The sequence below is a fragment of the Gavialis gangeticus genome, unplaced genomic scaffold (genome assembly GCF_001723915.1).
Source record: "Gavialis gangeticus isolate Ggan-Ray unplaced genomic scaffold, GavGan_comp1, whole genome shotgun sequence".
Taxonomy (NCBI): Eukaryota; Metazoa; Chordata; order Crocodylia; family Gavialidae; genus Gavialis; species Gavialis gangeticus.
In genome coordinates, this window is record NW_017729031.1 from 104,895,947 (window position 1) to 104,910,582 (window position 14,636).

A 14,636-nucleotide genomic window follows, 5' to 3' on the forward strand; every position below is an offset into this window, starting at 1 on the left:
CACTGCACGCCAGGCCCCGCCCCGCCCCGGCGCTGCTGGCGGCGGCAATGGGCGGCTCGCGGCGGCTCCTGCTGGTCTCCAACTCCAAGCTGCACGGCGGCGGGTACCTGGGCCACTGCCAGCAGCAGGTCGCCGCTTTCTTCGGGGAGTAAGTGCCCGCGGCCGGCTCTGCAGCCCGCGGCCCTTGTTCCTGAGGGCTCCTAGGCCAGGGCCGGGCGGACCTGGCTGTGCCTCCAAGGAGCCGGGGCCCGAATAAGAGCTGCGCTCCTCCCCCCCCCTGCTGCCTTGGTGCCGGCCCCCAGCATCACTGCGGAGGCCCCTCCAGCCCCAGGGGTCAGGCAGCCCCCGGGGGAGAGAGAGCAGGGAAAGGCAAAGCCTCTTCTAAAGAATAAAACGCAGCGGGGAGGAGGGTTGAAGCACTAAAGGCCTTTAAAAGCCTCCTGTTACTTAGAGCTCTGCTTTCCGCTTCCCTTCCACCCAGGAAGCCGCAGTGTCCACTGCCATCTGGGCCCGTCTCTGTCCTGTCAGTACTTGTTCATCAGGCCAGCGGGGCTGCTGGGAAGGGCAGGGCAGGGAGGGCATCCAGCAGGTTCCTGGATCAGTTGTGCTTAAACCCCCACAAAAGGAAGAGTTGGCAGAGCCCAAACTTGAGTCCCCACCGTCATCTTTTCCAGAAAAGTCAAGAGGATCTTGTTTATTCCATACGCACTTCATGACCAAGATGCCTACGCCAAAACCGCAAGAGAGAAATTTGAAAGTTTGGGTAAGGCGACAGTCTGGTTATACACCCTTTGAAGGATGTAATAAAAGTGGCGTGACGTTAAAATATTTTCTGTGAGCTTTTGGCCAGGTGGAGTTTGTCTGATAAAGAAAACAGGCTTGCTCTTTCACCTGTCCAAAATTTAGGATTGTGAGACCGGTGCGTGACTTGTATATCCATGGCGTAAGCAGCACGCAACACCTAGTCAAACCACCTTTTCGTTGCTTTCTTTATATGTACAAATTTCCCAGGATCTTCATGCAGTTGGTTGGGAGTGTTTTTGCACATCTCCCTCACAGAGTTCTGCTTATTTTGTTACAATATTTTCATTAGATCGTAATTAAGCTGCCATCAACAGAAATACAGGAATTGTTAGACCGCTTCTCTGGTGGGTAAGCTGTTTTTGTATCTGGGTGGCACTTCGGAGAACAGGCAACAAATCAAATAATGGATGGTTTGATGGGTTAGCCTTTACATATTAGGAATAATCACTCTTTGTATCCCAATCTTTCATACCGTCTATAATCATATAATGGATATTTTCACACACTTATTTAAAACTCTTTTTAAAAAGATCTACTATTGAAGTAATAGAGCAAAAGCCTGAATTATCAAGCTATTCCTCATAAAGGTAGAGGTATCCTGTTTACAGGCCACTGTGGCCCATTGGCAGTGGAGACAGGGCTCCACTGTTTCTTTACTCTTGGAGCAAGAAAGGTGATGTGGTCATCACCATGCCCCAGTCTTTCTCATACCATGTACAATGTTGTTTGCTGAATGTATTACAGTACTAGAAAAGCAGAGATCTTCCTTGAACTGTCAACAGTGATGCCCCCTGCATAATGTCCTGGTTGGTTCCAGATTGCTTAAAACTCAGCAATATAATTTGAGTAATTCAGTTATTCATTCCAATGTGAATTTGCTTAGTAACACAAGTTATTTCTTATCTACCAGTTGTCTCCAATGAATAGCATCGGTCAGGGCAGTGCCCAGTCTTCTGGGGTCCTCTAACATTCTTCTACACTTTTTCCCAAGCCCTGCCTAACCTCGACAGCTTTGTCTAGCCATCTTCAAACTGTGCTACCTTTGTCTTAATCACCTTTAGATTACTTGCTAACATGCACCACCATTCCTGTAGCAATCCTGAAATGTCCATATGAGCCATTTGCCACAATGAAAATCATCCCCTCTTTGATCTCTTAGTCAGTGTGCAGTGTTATTTCTCACTACGTAGGTAAAACATTTCCTTAATAGCTTCTTGTAAGAGTTCCAAAAACAGGTAAGATTTATCCCGTGTTCTCTCTTTAAACAGATATATATTTCTCCCCCTCCCCTTTTTTTAGGCTATGGGCTAGACAGCATACATGAATTTTCTGATCCCATAGAATCTGTAAGGAAATCTGAAGCAATATTTATAGGTAAGTGTTTTAATTCCATCTCTTTCTGCTTATGATTCATGTAGATTAATTATTGCAGTCACACTTCATACAGATACAGCAGAAAGGGAAATGAAGGATCTGACCCTGTTTAACACAGGTATTCATTAGAAAAAAATAAGAAGATTGAAATTGTTGTTTATAGGTTCCAGTAGTGATTAAGAGTTTCTTGTGCTAGTTATATGTAGAAACACATGCTATACATGTTCAACATGTGCATGGCCGAAGCTTAAAATGTTATGGCATATATACGTTTTATATCACTCTCTAAACAACGAAAACTGTCTAGTCCAGGGGTTCGCAACGTTTCTGGACAGAGTGCCAAAAACACCTGCAATCTCAACTTGTAAGATGTTGCGTACCAGGGGCAGATGGTGGGGGAGCTACAAGGGGTCTGATCCTTGTTGCAGCACAGCCCTGGCCCCTTCCCTGAGTCCACTTCGAGGTGCATATGCCAAGCAAAATGCCTTCATATGCCACACTCTGGCACCCATGCCAGCAGTTGACCCTGGGCTAGTCCATTTTAGATTGCCCTGCGCTAAGTGTTTGGGCTGCAAAAAGCCTGCTCTCCAACTCCATCTCTCTCCCCTTTGAAGATAAGTCATTAACTTTTTTTTGAAAACCCTATGATTTAGGCCTGAGCTACACTAGCATGCCTAGCAGCACACTGCTTAGCTTGGTCTAGATATATAAACCAAAAATATGCGAAATACAAAATCAAAACAAAAAGGATAAAAATAAGTCTCTTTAAAACTGTAGCGTCAGAACCAAGGGACCCAAGGCTATTATTTTTATTCAGGTCTCCAAAGTGGCTTGTGCTCTCACAGAAATAAGACACTTGCCCAAGCTCCATTCCCTAAGCCAGGGGTGTCAAACCCTTCTGGCCCTGAGGGCTGGGTGATTGTTGTGGGGCTGGTCCGACAGGCCAGGCCAGGCTGGACCCAGAGACTCTCTGCATTCTGGATCTGGAGTGGGTATCACGTGGCACAGTCCTCTTCCAGTCACTGCAGGGTTGTGCTACACCTAAGAGTGACATGTGTTTGCTATGGGGCTGTGCTGCACGCAGCGGCCACTCTACCACTCCAGGATATGAACTGGAGCAGGCACTGACTGTGGCGCACAGGACCAAATGTGCACCCTGCATGCTGTCTTGTGGGTCAGTTTTAAGACCTATAGGCAGCACCCGGGGCCTAGATGGTACAGCTGTGGTAACAGGCTGGATCTTTGACACCCCTGCCCTAAACAAATTCTTGCTGAACCCAGCTCTAGGCCTAGTTGTTTCAACTTATGTGTAACACTTCAAAAAAAAAAAAAAAAAGCTGAACAAGGCAAAGTCAAACCTGTCTTCCAAAGGCTCTTGTCTACTTCTTATACAAACCTCAATAAACTTATAAAGACTGTCCAGAATAATAAGCACAATGTCTAGGCTGGAATCTAGTTCTAGTAACAATACACTGGACCCAATAAAACCAACTAAGCCATAATTTTAATAATAACAACTCTTCAGTGCACAGAATCCCTAGCAGTTAGGCTTTAGAGAAGTCTAACTCTTGCCCCCTTATTTATCTTCAAGAAGATATTATTACTTTCTCAAGCCTGAGGAAACAGCCTGAGCTCTGGAATCCTCCTTTTTCTTTGACAAATCCTCCATTTCATCCAGTCGTTTGAAAAATACATTCTAATGAGACTTTATTCCTCTATCGGAGTATTATTATTACGATCATGTTAAGAATATATTACATACTTACATGTTAGAACAGCAGATTTGTTATGTGAAGGTAGTGTAAAGCTGAGAAGGGATCTCTAGGGCATCAGCTGATTGACGTTTGAGGTTGGCATTCTTTTAAAGCATCTGGCTTTGCTTACAGCTGAAATGATCTATAGGTGTCTGGCAGTTCTGATGATGGTCTCAATTAAAGCAAGTGGAAAACACATCAAGTAACATTGACTCTTTTCCTGCAGGGGGTGGAAACACATTTCGTCTCTTGAAAGCTCTTTATGACAACAGTTTGCTACTGGAGATCAGGAAGAGAGTTCTTGAGGTAACTTGGCCACGTGACTTTCTCAGAGCCAAGTCTTAGTCTTATGGGCTGAGAATATCTAATCACTCTGGAGTATTCTTTTAATTCGGGACTTCCCAAACTGGGCTGTCACCTCTTAGGGTGCAGGGGATTGTTTGTTAAAAAAGCCTTGATTAAAAAATAACTGGACACACTGTTCCACATCCAACTTAAATTGTGTGATGATAGGTCCCTTTTAACCCCCTGTTTTGTAGCCTGAGAAAACCAGCATGAAGCTCCTTTAAGACTAATAAAGACTGTAAATGTATGCAGCAGGCAGCTGGAGCTTTTGCCAACATAACAGTATTAAACTTTTACCCATATGTGCCTTGATACAGAATAGGACAAACTCCATCGGACAAGATTATATACAGCTTGCATACCTGGCCCTTCCTGTAACATGGTATTGACTTGGGATACATGAAGTATTGACAAGAGCCAACAGCTTTAATGGAGTTAATCACTTCTAGCCCAGCATGGCTGAGTGAGTCACATAGGGTAACCCTTAATTTAAAAGAATAGAAATAAGCTAAAATAACAATACCAAAATGGGATAAATGCCACATGGCTTGTACTTAAAAATGCCCCCTGCCAGAATTGAAAGCCTTCAGAGCTGCTCTACTATTTAGAAAACAAACATCCACTATTGAAAAAAGAAACCTGAGGATTTTTTTTCTTCTGGAGAAGCTTTGAAATAATCAGTAAGATTTAATTATGTAGCTTGGCAATGCCAACACTGAGCCTCTTCAGATACGCTGTGTATTATCTCTACAGTTTGCTCCACAACCCAGTAGCATAAGAAAGGGGAGAGGGAAGGAAGGTGTGCAAAGAGGACACCAGTCCTGGGTGCTAACCTAGAGGGGGAGCCAGGATGGTCCCTCTCCACAGGAGGCTTTGCCACGGGAGGCACAGCTCTGCTTGGCCTGGCCTTAGGAACCAGGCAGGTGCAGCCCCTGCCTGGTAGAGTATCGAGGTTATGTGTGTGGAATGATGACCCCCTTTCCACCCCAGGAGCATTTGTCATGGGAGGCACAGCCCTGTGTCTGGAGTGGGGGAGAAGGGGGGAGGAGTGAGCAGGGTACCAGGAGTAGCCCCAAGGAGCCCATTCCTCTGCCTGTCCCCCAGTGGCAGCAGTCAACAGCTGCAGCCGTAGCAGCTGCTGCTCCACTGACAAGAGTCAGGGCAAGTAAGACTCCAGTTCCCCTCCCCTGCCCAGGCACTGAAAGAGCTTGCTGCACCTCTGCCACAACCTTTGCATACACAGCATTGCAGAAAAAATCTTATCATTACTTGTATGATAAGTGTTTCAGAGGGTAAAGTCTAAAACCAGTACTGATATCTAAAAGGGCTGTTACATGACCTGAGATGATGGGTTTTGATTAGTAATGTATCTAGTAACTAGAGAAGTTACATTCACCCCAATGTGAAGAAGAAAGCTACTTAGAAAATGTACAGGATAAAAAAAATTGATCTCACGCAGCATGGTATCTTATATGCTTTGAGGTGCACTTGACAAGTCTATTGAAGATGTGCCACAAAAGAGATTCGTGAGGAGACAGCATAACAGAACATCAACAAGCAGCCAAATATTTTCATGCTTTTTGGAGTGGTGGATTGCAGTCCACAGAGAAGATGTTGAGGGGGTGGCACTTGGGACTATCTGGATTTGCTTGATGAGATCACTGTTCTCATCTGAATGCTGCCAGCACCATCAAGCTCCAATAGCTATGAAAAACTCCTGACAACCTGTGTAACGTGCATCTTAGACCAAGGCATTATTTTAAAAGACCTTTAACTTAATTCCAACCACTTGTACAGCTCTGTGGTAGCATAAGTTCCCCTAAAACTGTTTCTCTTCACCTCACAAGAACTGCTTCATTTTAGGGTGAAAGTGCTAGCTTGACTTGTTCCAGAACTTTGTTTCTGCACCCCCTCCCCCCCAAGCTATCACCTTCAAGCAGTCCATCTTGTGGATGCACTTAGTCAGCCTTAGCTGATGTCTGGGCACAAACTGGTTTCTACCCTTCAGGGGTGAATTTTAAGTGTTCTGACCCTACAAAGCATTGAAACATTGATCAGGAAACAGATTTTGCTCTCCTGATTCACAGAGAGATGTAGCGTTATTTCCTTATTTCCTCTTGTCTTGGAGTCAGAAGGAAATGAAAAGCCACTTAGATGCCAGAGTTGCCATTAGAGAGAACTTCAGGCCCAGCTATGGACCCAACCCAAAGGAAAGAGCTGCTTTTGATTTGACAAAACTGACTGAAATGCAATAAAATGATAGATGTGACTTGTGATAAGACTGCAGCTAATAATCAGAAACTCAATAGCCTTCAGCTATACAGATAATGCAGCCAGAAGTGACTAGCTTGACGTAGTGAGATCCCAGCCAGCTTTAAACCAGCTAGCTCAACTATTGGCAGCAGTGTGACAGCATGGCACTCAGTATGGAGTAGCTCACCCTGAGCAGCTAGTTTTTTAAACTTGCTCTCTTCACGAGAGTGAATTCACTCCTGTAACCACAGTATAGATATACCTTTTGAAGTAGTATAACTAGGGTGGGCGAGAGGGGCACCAAGTTAGGAGAGGTGCTAGAATTGCCTCTACCCCACCCATGCTAGGAACTCCAAAACAGTCTCTACCTGCTGCTCTTGCTGCCACCACTTTAAGAGCAACAGCTGAGTAGGGCAGAATATGTGGTGTGGTGGTGGCACACTTCTCCCCATCAGCTCTTGGAACTGTGCTTCTCTCTTCCCCCTCTGCTGCAGGATTTAGTTGGGGGCATGAACTCTACTTGTTACACCACAGACCTTTTGGCTGGCTCTCTTTCTCAAAAGAACATAATGTTATACAATTGTACTCCCATGTTTGTGAATCCAATATCTTAGGGTATGTGTGCCCTGTGGCAGCAGAGAGCTGTGTTATGCTGCTGGAGAAAGCCCTGCCCACTTCTTTCATCTGCACACACATTAGGCCTAGTAATGAAGTGTTGAGGATGTCCTGGATGCACTCTTTGAGTTGGCTGAGAACCCAAGTCTTGAGTACAGGATGCCCTTAAGGCTGGACCAAGTCTGACCTCATTTCTGGCAGACTTTTGCAGAGAAGGAGTGGGTGGATGGAGTTTATTGCCTCAGTGATGTGACTGAGTGCTGTGATGCACTATAACCATGAACTTATGATTTTTTTAAAACTAATATACAGCAACCAGTTATCTGTCAAATGACAATTTCCCCCATTCAGACTAGCACAGAACATTCCTCCAGCAAGAGGGACTGCTTAGTACCTTGAATTGTGAATTTATTCTCTGTACTTTGGCATTGTTATAACTGTAACACTGACTTAGATTCTTAGTTGGCTTAAAATGGTGTAGCGACAGCGACATCAATAGAGCTAGGCAAACTTGTGTCACATGAGCCTGTGGCCTTTCTATTCCCCTAGGACTTTTGACCTTAAACAAAGGGCATGGACTTCCCAAGGGGGTCACCAGCTCCAAAAGTTTAAGGAACACTACAGAGAACAAAAATGAATGAACATTGAAGTGTTTTGGTGTCCCCAAGAGGGAAATGAAATGAATGCTGCCCTTATTGAGTGACGTTTTTTGAAGGCACAGGCTGAAGCTATAGAAAGTAGTTTTATTCCTGGCAGTAGGAGGTTGAGCATTGCGGGAGTAGGCCTGTGATACCCCACAATTCTGGATGCAAGTTTAGATGTGCTTTAGTTCCAGATCACATCAAATCTGTAGGGGCAGGGTGTGAGTGTGCACATTTACACATGCATCGTTGCAGGGAAGGCTAGGCTGAGTAATTTTGATGGCCCTTTCAGGATTAGTTTTCCTTCCCTTGTTCATCTGCTGGGGGTTCTCAGATTTCAAGTAAGCTTACACTACTCTAAACCCAAGCTTCAGAGCTTCTGGTGGTTGCCAGCAAGGCCCAGAAAAAGCACATATTTGCGTTCTTTCCACCTTTCTCTGAAGTTTCAAACAGCTGAGGTGCACTGAGAAACCTCTCTGACTGGTGGGTTTTGCCCATGCACATGGGATTCATATAGAGCCATATTTAGGAACAAGAATGGATTTTCCAACAGGCCAAATTAGCAAGGATGGTTGGTGGGTGTAAAGGGTAGGGTTGTGAGTCTTGCTGGTGGGGCTGGAGTGGGTATTCTTGTGGACCTGTTTCAACAAGCACTTATATGTCTGCTAGTGGTGGCAGGGACCACACACTGATACGTTCCTATCTATGCAAAACAAGTACACCCTTTTATAGTTCGCTGCAAGTAGAAACAACCCAGTTAAATATCCTTGAAAACTGCTGTATGTTCTTTCTAGAATATTGCCTGTTTTCCCAGTAGCAAATTTTCAGGAAACTTCTACACCACGTTTCCTGCAGTGACTAGCTAACATCTTGGCAACAAATTTCTAAGTTTGTTGGCTGAATTCTGTTTCCAGCTTTGTCACGGACATTGAACAAGTCAGTTCCACAGTTTCCCCCTCCCCTATGATCTATAAAAATTGCATTAGAAAGGGGTAGTGGCTAGAATTGACAATATTGAGTCTTTTCAGCCAGAGATGAGAAATTGACAGGCTTCAACAATATATCCTTCTACAGTGTTTCTTTGTCTTTCAGGATGGAGTTCCATACATGGGGTCCAGTGCAGGAACGAATGTAGCTACTATCAGTATAAATACAACCAATGACATGCCAATTGTGTACCCGCCTTCCTTGCAGGCCCTGGGATTGGTTCCTTTTAACATCAACCCCCATTTCTTGGACCCAGATAAAAAAAGCACTCACATGGGTGTAAGTAAACTATTGTGCACTAGCTATGCAAGGGGATGAATAAAGGTGTGGTTAGAATGTATACATTCTGCTAGCTAGTCTCTAGTTTGGAGCTGTTTGAAATGTTAGCAAGTACAGAGAACTTACTACAGTATTTTCTTCCTGAAATGCTCTGGAAAATTATGCACCGAAAACCCTTTTGCATTGCTCTGTCCAAGGCAGTCTCCTTGGACACCTCATGCAGAAATTAATTTTGAAATCACCTCCATTAATATGTTTCTATTTTGAGGGCAGGCACATTGAGATGGAGCAGTCCCTAAACTGAACGATTTGATCGCTTACACTGGGGAAAGTCCCTCCAACTGAACTTTATGAATTCCCAAGTTTAGGCCATAGGTTGGTTGTTTAACTTACATTCCCCTTTAAGGCCTCTTCTCCAAGGGTAGTATTGGATATTTAAGGGGAAACCTAGGTCCAGTAGTCAGGAGTCTTGCCATGGACCCAAACAGAACCAAGTGCTTCAATGACAAACTTGAAGCTTGGCTCAAGAAGCAGTTTGCCTGGGAACAATGCGTACCTCCTTCGGTGCATGTAAAACTTGATCAAGTTTTAAGTATTCTGTAACACTTTACTAGTAGTCTTTAGATACTTACACAGTAACAGTTTATTTAAGCTGATGCTCATAAGGTCCTTCCGTTCCAGGAGACACGTGAGGAAAGGATTCATCAATACCACGAGGAACCAAATACCCCTCCAGTACTGGTAAGTGATACTTGCTACTTGAGAGGTTCATATCTCCTGTATATATATACTACCTTTACCCCCACTCCTCTGCCAACCATTCATGTAATTTTAGATGGATTTGTCTTTCTGGTTCTTTCCACTTTATAATAATGTGGGCCATTTCCTTCCTCCTCACCCCTCCTGTCCTCAAAGTTCTTTTATAAGAGAGTTTGAAGGTTGAACTTAACCAGTTGTATGCCTCATTCAGCTTGCTGTGACCTTCACTGATTTTGGTGCCATTAGGTTCATAAAGAGAACTGGCAGCTGAGTAGGAAGCTCCTGTTGAGCACCCCTTGCCCCCTCTCATGCATTTTCCCTAATCATTCCTGAGAAAGAGAAAGAGAGGTGAAAAGTTAACTCACTTATTGAGTCTCTACTAAAACTTTACAATGCATTTTTACTGGGTTTGTATATCATAACAACCCACTGCTACCTGGAAAAATCAGCATTGCTGTTGCCTTTCCTTACAGCCAGTATGTCTTGTTTGGTGGATGGTTGTACACTAACACAGGGGTTGACAACATATGGCCAGCAGGCTGGAACCAACCCCTAGAACCACTAGATCTGACCTATGGAGCCAGAGGGCTTTTCCTGTGCTGGGACTGAACAACAAGCAGCTGCACTGGGCATTTGGAAGTTGCATCCATGCTACTGCCACTTTTCCCCACCCCTGCCCTCCTGCTACCCAGATGCAGTGTGGTCATGGCTGGAAGCTGCTCCTGTGCCACTGCCATTTCTCCTCACCCCTCCTCCCTAGGGCTGCAGCATGGGCACAGTTTCCAGCTGGTGGGCAGCTGCAGAGGCCAGGCAGCTTCCACCTGAGTCCATGCCACAGGTGGGTAGCAGGGGGAAGGGGACAGGTCAACAGAGAAGCAGCAGCATAGAGGCAGTTCCTAGCTGCCTGGCTCTGGCACAACTCCAATCTGGCTGGAACCTATGCTCCCGTTCAGCTGGGGAGCAGGGGCTGAGAAGTGGTGGCAGTTCCCAGCTGCCTGGCTGTGGCACAGACACAGGAAAACCTGTCTGCTGCTGATGCACCACTGAAGCCACTTGGACTGAAGCTGGGTTGTTCCATCCCCTGGCTTGAAAAGGTTGCTGTCCTTCCATTCCCTGGCTTGAAAAGGCTGCTGTTCTCTGCTGTGGTTGCTGCATGACACAAACTAGATTTGAGGTCAATTGCAGAAGAGATCCCAGGGACCACTTTCCTTCCCTTGTCCTTTGGGTGCCATGTGTGGTGCATTGTTGTGTATTTTAAAATGCACAGTTAGGCTGATAGCCTAAAAGAGAAGTCACCTTCCTCTTAACACTATGTAGGACTTGTTTGCTTTGCCTTGTACTTTCATCTTAAAGGGAATCATCCTCAATAGGGTGTGGTGTTAGACTTGCCATCTGCAGATAGTTTTGTCTCGATGATCTCAAAACATCTGGAAACTGTTTAAACAAACATTGGACTGCCAGAGATGAAGGATACCACCTAAATTAACTAAAAGTAAAATTGTCATTAAAGGCTTATTTTAAACATTCAAATCCAGTATAAATCAACTCACCTGTTTTTGAAATGTCACAACCAACATTTCTGCTTTTCTCCAATTAAGGGCTTACGTGAAGGATCAATGTTACTTGTGGAAGGAGATAAAGCCACTCTGCAAGGAGTAACTGGAGCTCGACTGTTTTTAAGGTACTGGTTGCATTCAACACTGTGCAACCTTTTTAGACTTGGAATGAATTCTGTTCTTCAGCCAGGAGCAAGATGTTCATGATTTTAAGACATGGACTGGGCCTCTGAGATCACAGTTCATTTAGCAGTTAAAATTTTGTTGTATCCTGTACTGCTGGGAAGTCTCTTACTTGCTCATCTCCACTTCCCAGCTGTGACAGAAATACTTCCTTACTTTTCAGTATTAAAGAAAATAGTGACAACATGGTGAAGGATTGTAAGAGATGACAACATTGCCTTTATCTAGGCAACTTTATAGGGTTGCCATTCTACTTGTCCTTACTGTTTTATAGCGTTCTCTGTTACTTATGACTACAGTTCTCTCCTGGGATATAACAGCCTTATTAGCCAAGGTGTTGATTTCATAGTATATTAATAAAAGGGATCAGTGCCATCAGATTTGAGTAAGTGCAAGACTGAGTTCTAATAGCCATACATTTCTAGTCTAGTTTCATGAGTAGTACTATGGACCAATAAATAAATGTCTATAAAACTAGCCAGTTACCTTCATTGGGCACTCACTGCTGCTTTTGACGTAAGAAAATGTGTTTTCTTCTTTTATTGGGACTGGCTCCTAAAAGTTCTCTGTTAGCAGTTAAAGGAGAAATGTAAGCTTATAGCACAATCTGTTTTGACTGCAGGGGTAAGCCACCAACTGAACATGAGCCTGGTACAGATTTCAGTTTCCTGCTGATGGCTGCTAACCCCCAAGCACCATAATCTTTCTTAAAAGTGAAACAAGATGCAGCACTACAGTATCCAGATGGAAAGAGATGAAAAAGAAGCTTCCAGTTCTTGGGAATGAGGGGGAAAATGGACTTACTTCTATAAATAAAGCTGGATTTAAATGTACACATTACCTCAGCTCTTACTGGGTGTGTCTACACATGCAATTATTGGGAAGCAATCAACTCTGGAGCAGTTTGGGCCAGAGTAAGCTACTCCCAGGCACAATGTATACAGGTGTACCCAAGACAGCACCAATTTGAGCTAAGGCGGAGCAGGCCCAAGCTGACATGAAGCAGGAGGGTTGGGGTGGGGAAGGGGGCACAATCCTGAGCTCCAGGTAGTGGCATCAGGGTTGGCTGGGGCATGAAAGTGCTGGTGCTGAAAGTGCAGAGCTGTGTGGCTAGGCAGCAGGCAGGAGTTTGGCTCCCAGCTGGCTAGGCTGACTGGACACAATTTGCACCCAGTCAGCATCTACACGTGTTTAATCGCAGTCAGTTACCCAGCCATAAGATTGTACTGTCCCCTACAGTACTATTTTCAATCAATATAAATTAGTTTACTGTGGCCTAATATCAGCACTCATATAAACAGTAATGCTTTACTCCACAGCTAATTAGTCTACTCTGCAGTAAAGCACACGTGTAGATGCAGCCACTGTTTAGCAAATAGTTCATCTCAGTACTTTTCTAGTCAGGGAAAGCATTCCTGAGTTTGATGTGGCACTACTTTATTGTGTATAGTTAAAATGGGAGCATATAAGAAAGCAAGTTCTTTCTGGTAGCTAAAATGAGGATTTATTATGTAGGGGCAAGTGAAGTAAGGGTATGAGGAACCTAACGTGCCACCTGAAAAGTTCCTCGTTCTCCAGCCATTCCCTCATTACCTTACTGGGAAATGCAAGAAATTCAGCTCATCCATGTACAGGGGTCTGGCTCTTCTTTACTCAGGAGAAAAGGGATTTTTTTCTCTTTTCAACACCTCTCCTTTCTTCTCTCAACCCCTCCAAAATAAAATTATGCTTGGCATTAGCAGGTCAGGAGGCCTGGCCAAGTTATTTTCAGTTGTCCCACAACCTACAGTAACCACTTTAATGAAAAGGGGCCAACGTCTTAGCAATTCCTGAAGTCCACACCATAAACAATATTTTGTCATAGATACTTAACCTGCATGTACCACTGTAAAGAAAGAACACACATCCAATCCTTTCTTTTATTGGCTCCAGACCCAAGTTATATACAAAGCTAATTTAATAATTATGTACAAAAAAGTGTGCTTTTTAAAAATCGTTAGATTACAAACTTGCAAATACTAGAAAAAAGTGCAAAATTTTTAAACATCTTCTGTCATGCTGTACAGAAACAAATCCATCATTAGCCAATATACACACACACTTAAAATTATTAGAACTCATCCACCGGAACAGAACAAACATTCAAGAAAGACAAACAATATATACTTAATCTTTAAAGCACCCAGAAGGGAAGAAGTTATTGCACAGAGGACTAACAGCAAATAACTAACAGTGCTTGAAGGCTCTTACTTGAAACTAGATGTATTCAAACACTCATAACTAAAATTTGTTGGACTTTATATATAAAGGCATTTTTGGCATGATATCCATTCGTAATCACATAATTGCACAATTATAAGAATTACTATAAGATGTAGTTAATTATCACACTATAAATAAGGCTTAGTATTCTGTTTCCACTGTAAGTTTGTGATTTGAACAAGTACTGAGGCATAATTTAAAGAGTCTCACTTCTTACCCTAAAACCATTAAGACAGCTTTGTTTTAGGAAGCAGCAGCACAATCTTGAAGCATTCGATTAAAGAAAGCGATAGTTTTGCAGGAACTGGGCATGTCTACACAAGACACTTGCTGCACAGTGTTATTAGGCTAATGTGCAGTAAGTAGCATGTCATGGCCAAAACTGTGCTAATAGCCTACTGCACAGTGGTATTAAGCTAATGCATAGTAAGCATCACTAAATAACCATGCGCCAGCACTACTGTGTAGTAACTAGGTACTGCGCATTTAGTTAGTATTCTATTAAGGAAGTACTAAACTAAATGCACAGTATCTAAGGTGCTTCAATGAATGTGTAGACGCACCCACTGTAGCCCAAATCCCATAGCAAGCTCTGCCTGGTTTCACCAGGCTTCTTGCAAGGTCAGAACCTATGAACCAAATCTCCATTGCTCAAGTGTTTTTAAACTACTTCCTTTAGCTTTGCTCACCACTGATCATGCCTGGCTGTTAAACCATTAAAGACAATACTGCTATTTAGATGTTTGAGGGCAACCTGGTCTCAAATGTTTGTTTCTAGACAAATTATGGCTGCTTTGAAAAGTAAAAAAAAAAAAAAAATAATA

General features: G+C 43.7%; 1 protein-coding gene across 1 annotated transcript; it reads left to right on the forward strand.

The window, feature by feature from the left end:
- The first annotated feature begins 19 nt into the window (after nt 1–19).
- On the forward strand, nt 20–12,383 carry LOC109302026 (alpha-aspartyl dipeptidase-like). The gene is made up of 8 exons (XM_019523490.1): nt 20–148; nt 675–763; nt 2,104–2,178; nt 4,159–4,238; nt 8,879–9,052; nt 9,734–9,793; nt 11,410–11,492; nt 12,173–12,383. The coding sequence occupies exons 1-8, from the start codon at nt 48–50 to the stop codon at nt 12,249–12,251; spliced, it is 741 nt and encodes a 246-aa protein (XP_019379035.1). The 5' UTR covers nt 20–47; the 3' UTR covers nt 12,252–12,383.
- Nucleotides 12,384–14,636: the final 2,253 nt, after the last annotated feature.

Coding starts and splice junctions, on each gene's coding strand:
- LOC109302026 (XM_019523490.1), top strand. CDS start 48: ATGGGCGGCTCGCGGCGGCTCCTGCTGGTCTCCAACTCCAAGCTGCAC. Junction 2,179..4,158: donor ATCTGAAGCAATATTTATAG/GTAAGTGTTTTA, acceptor CTTTTCCTGCAG/GGGGTGGAAACACATTTCGT. Junction 11,493..12,172: donor GGAGCTCGACTGTTTTTAAG/GTACTGGTTGCA, acceptor TTTTGACTGCAG/GGGTAAGCCACCAACTGAAC.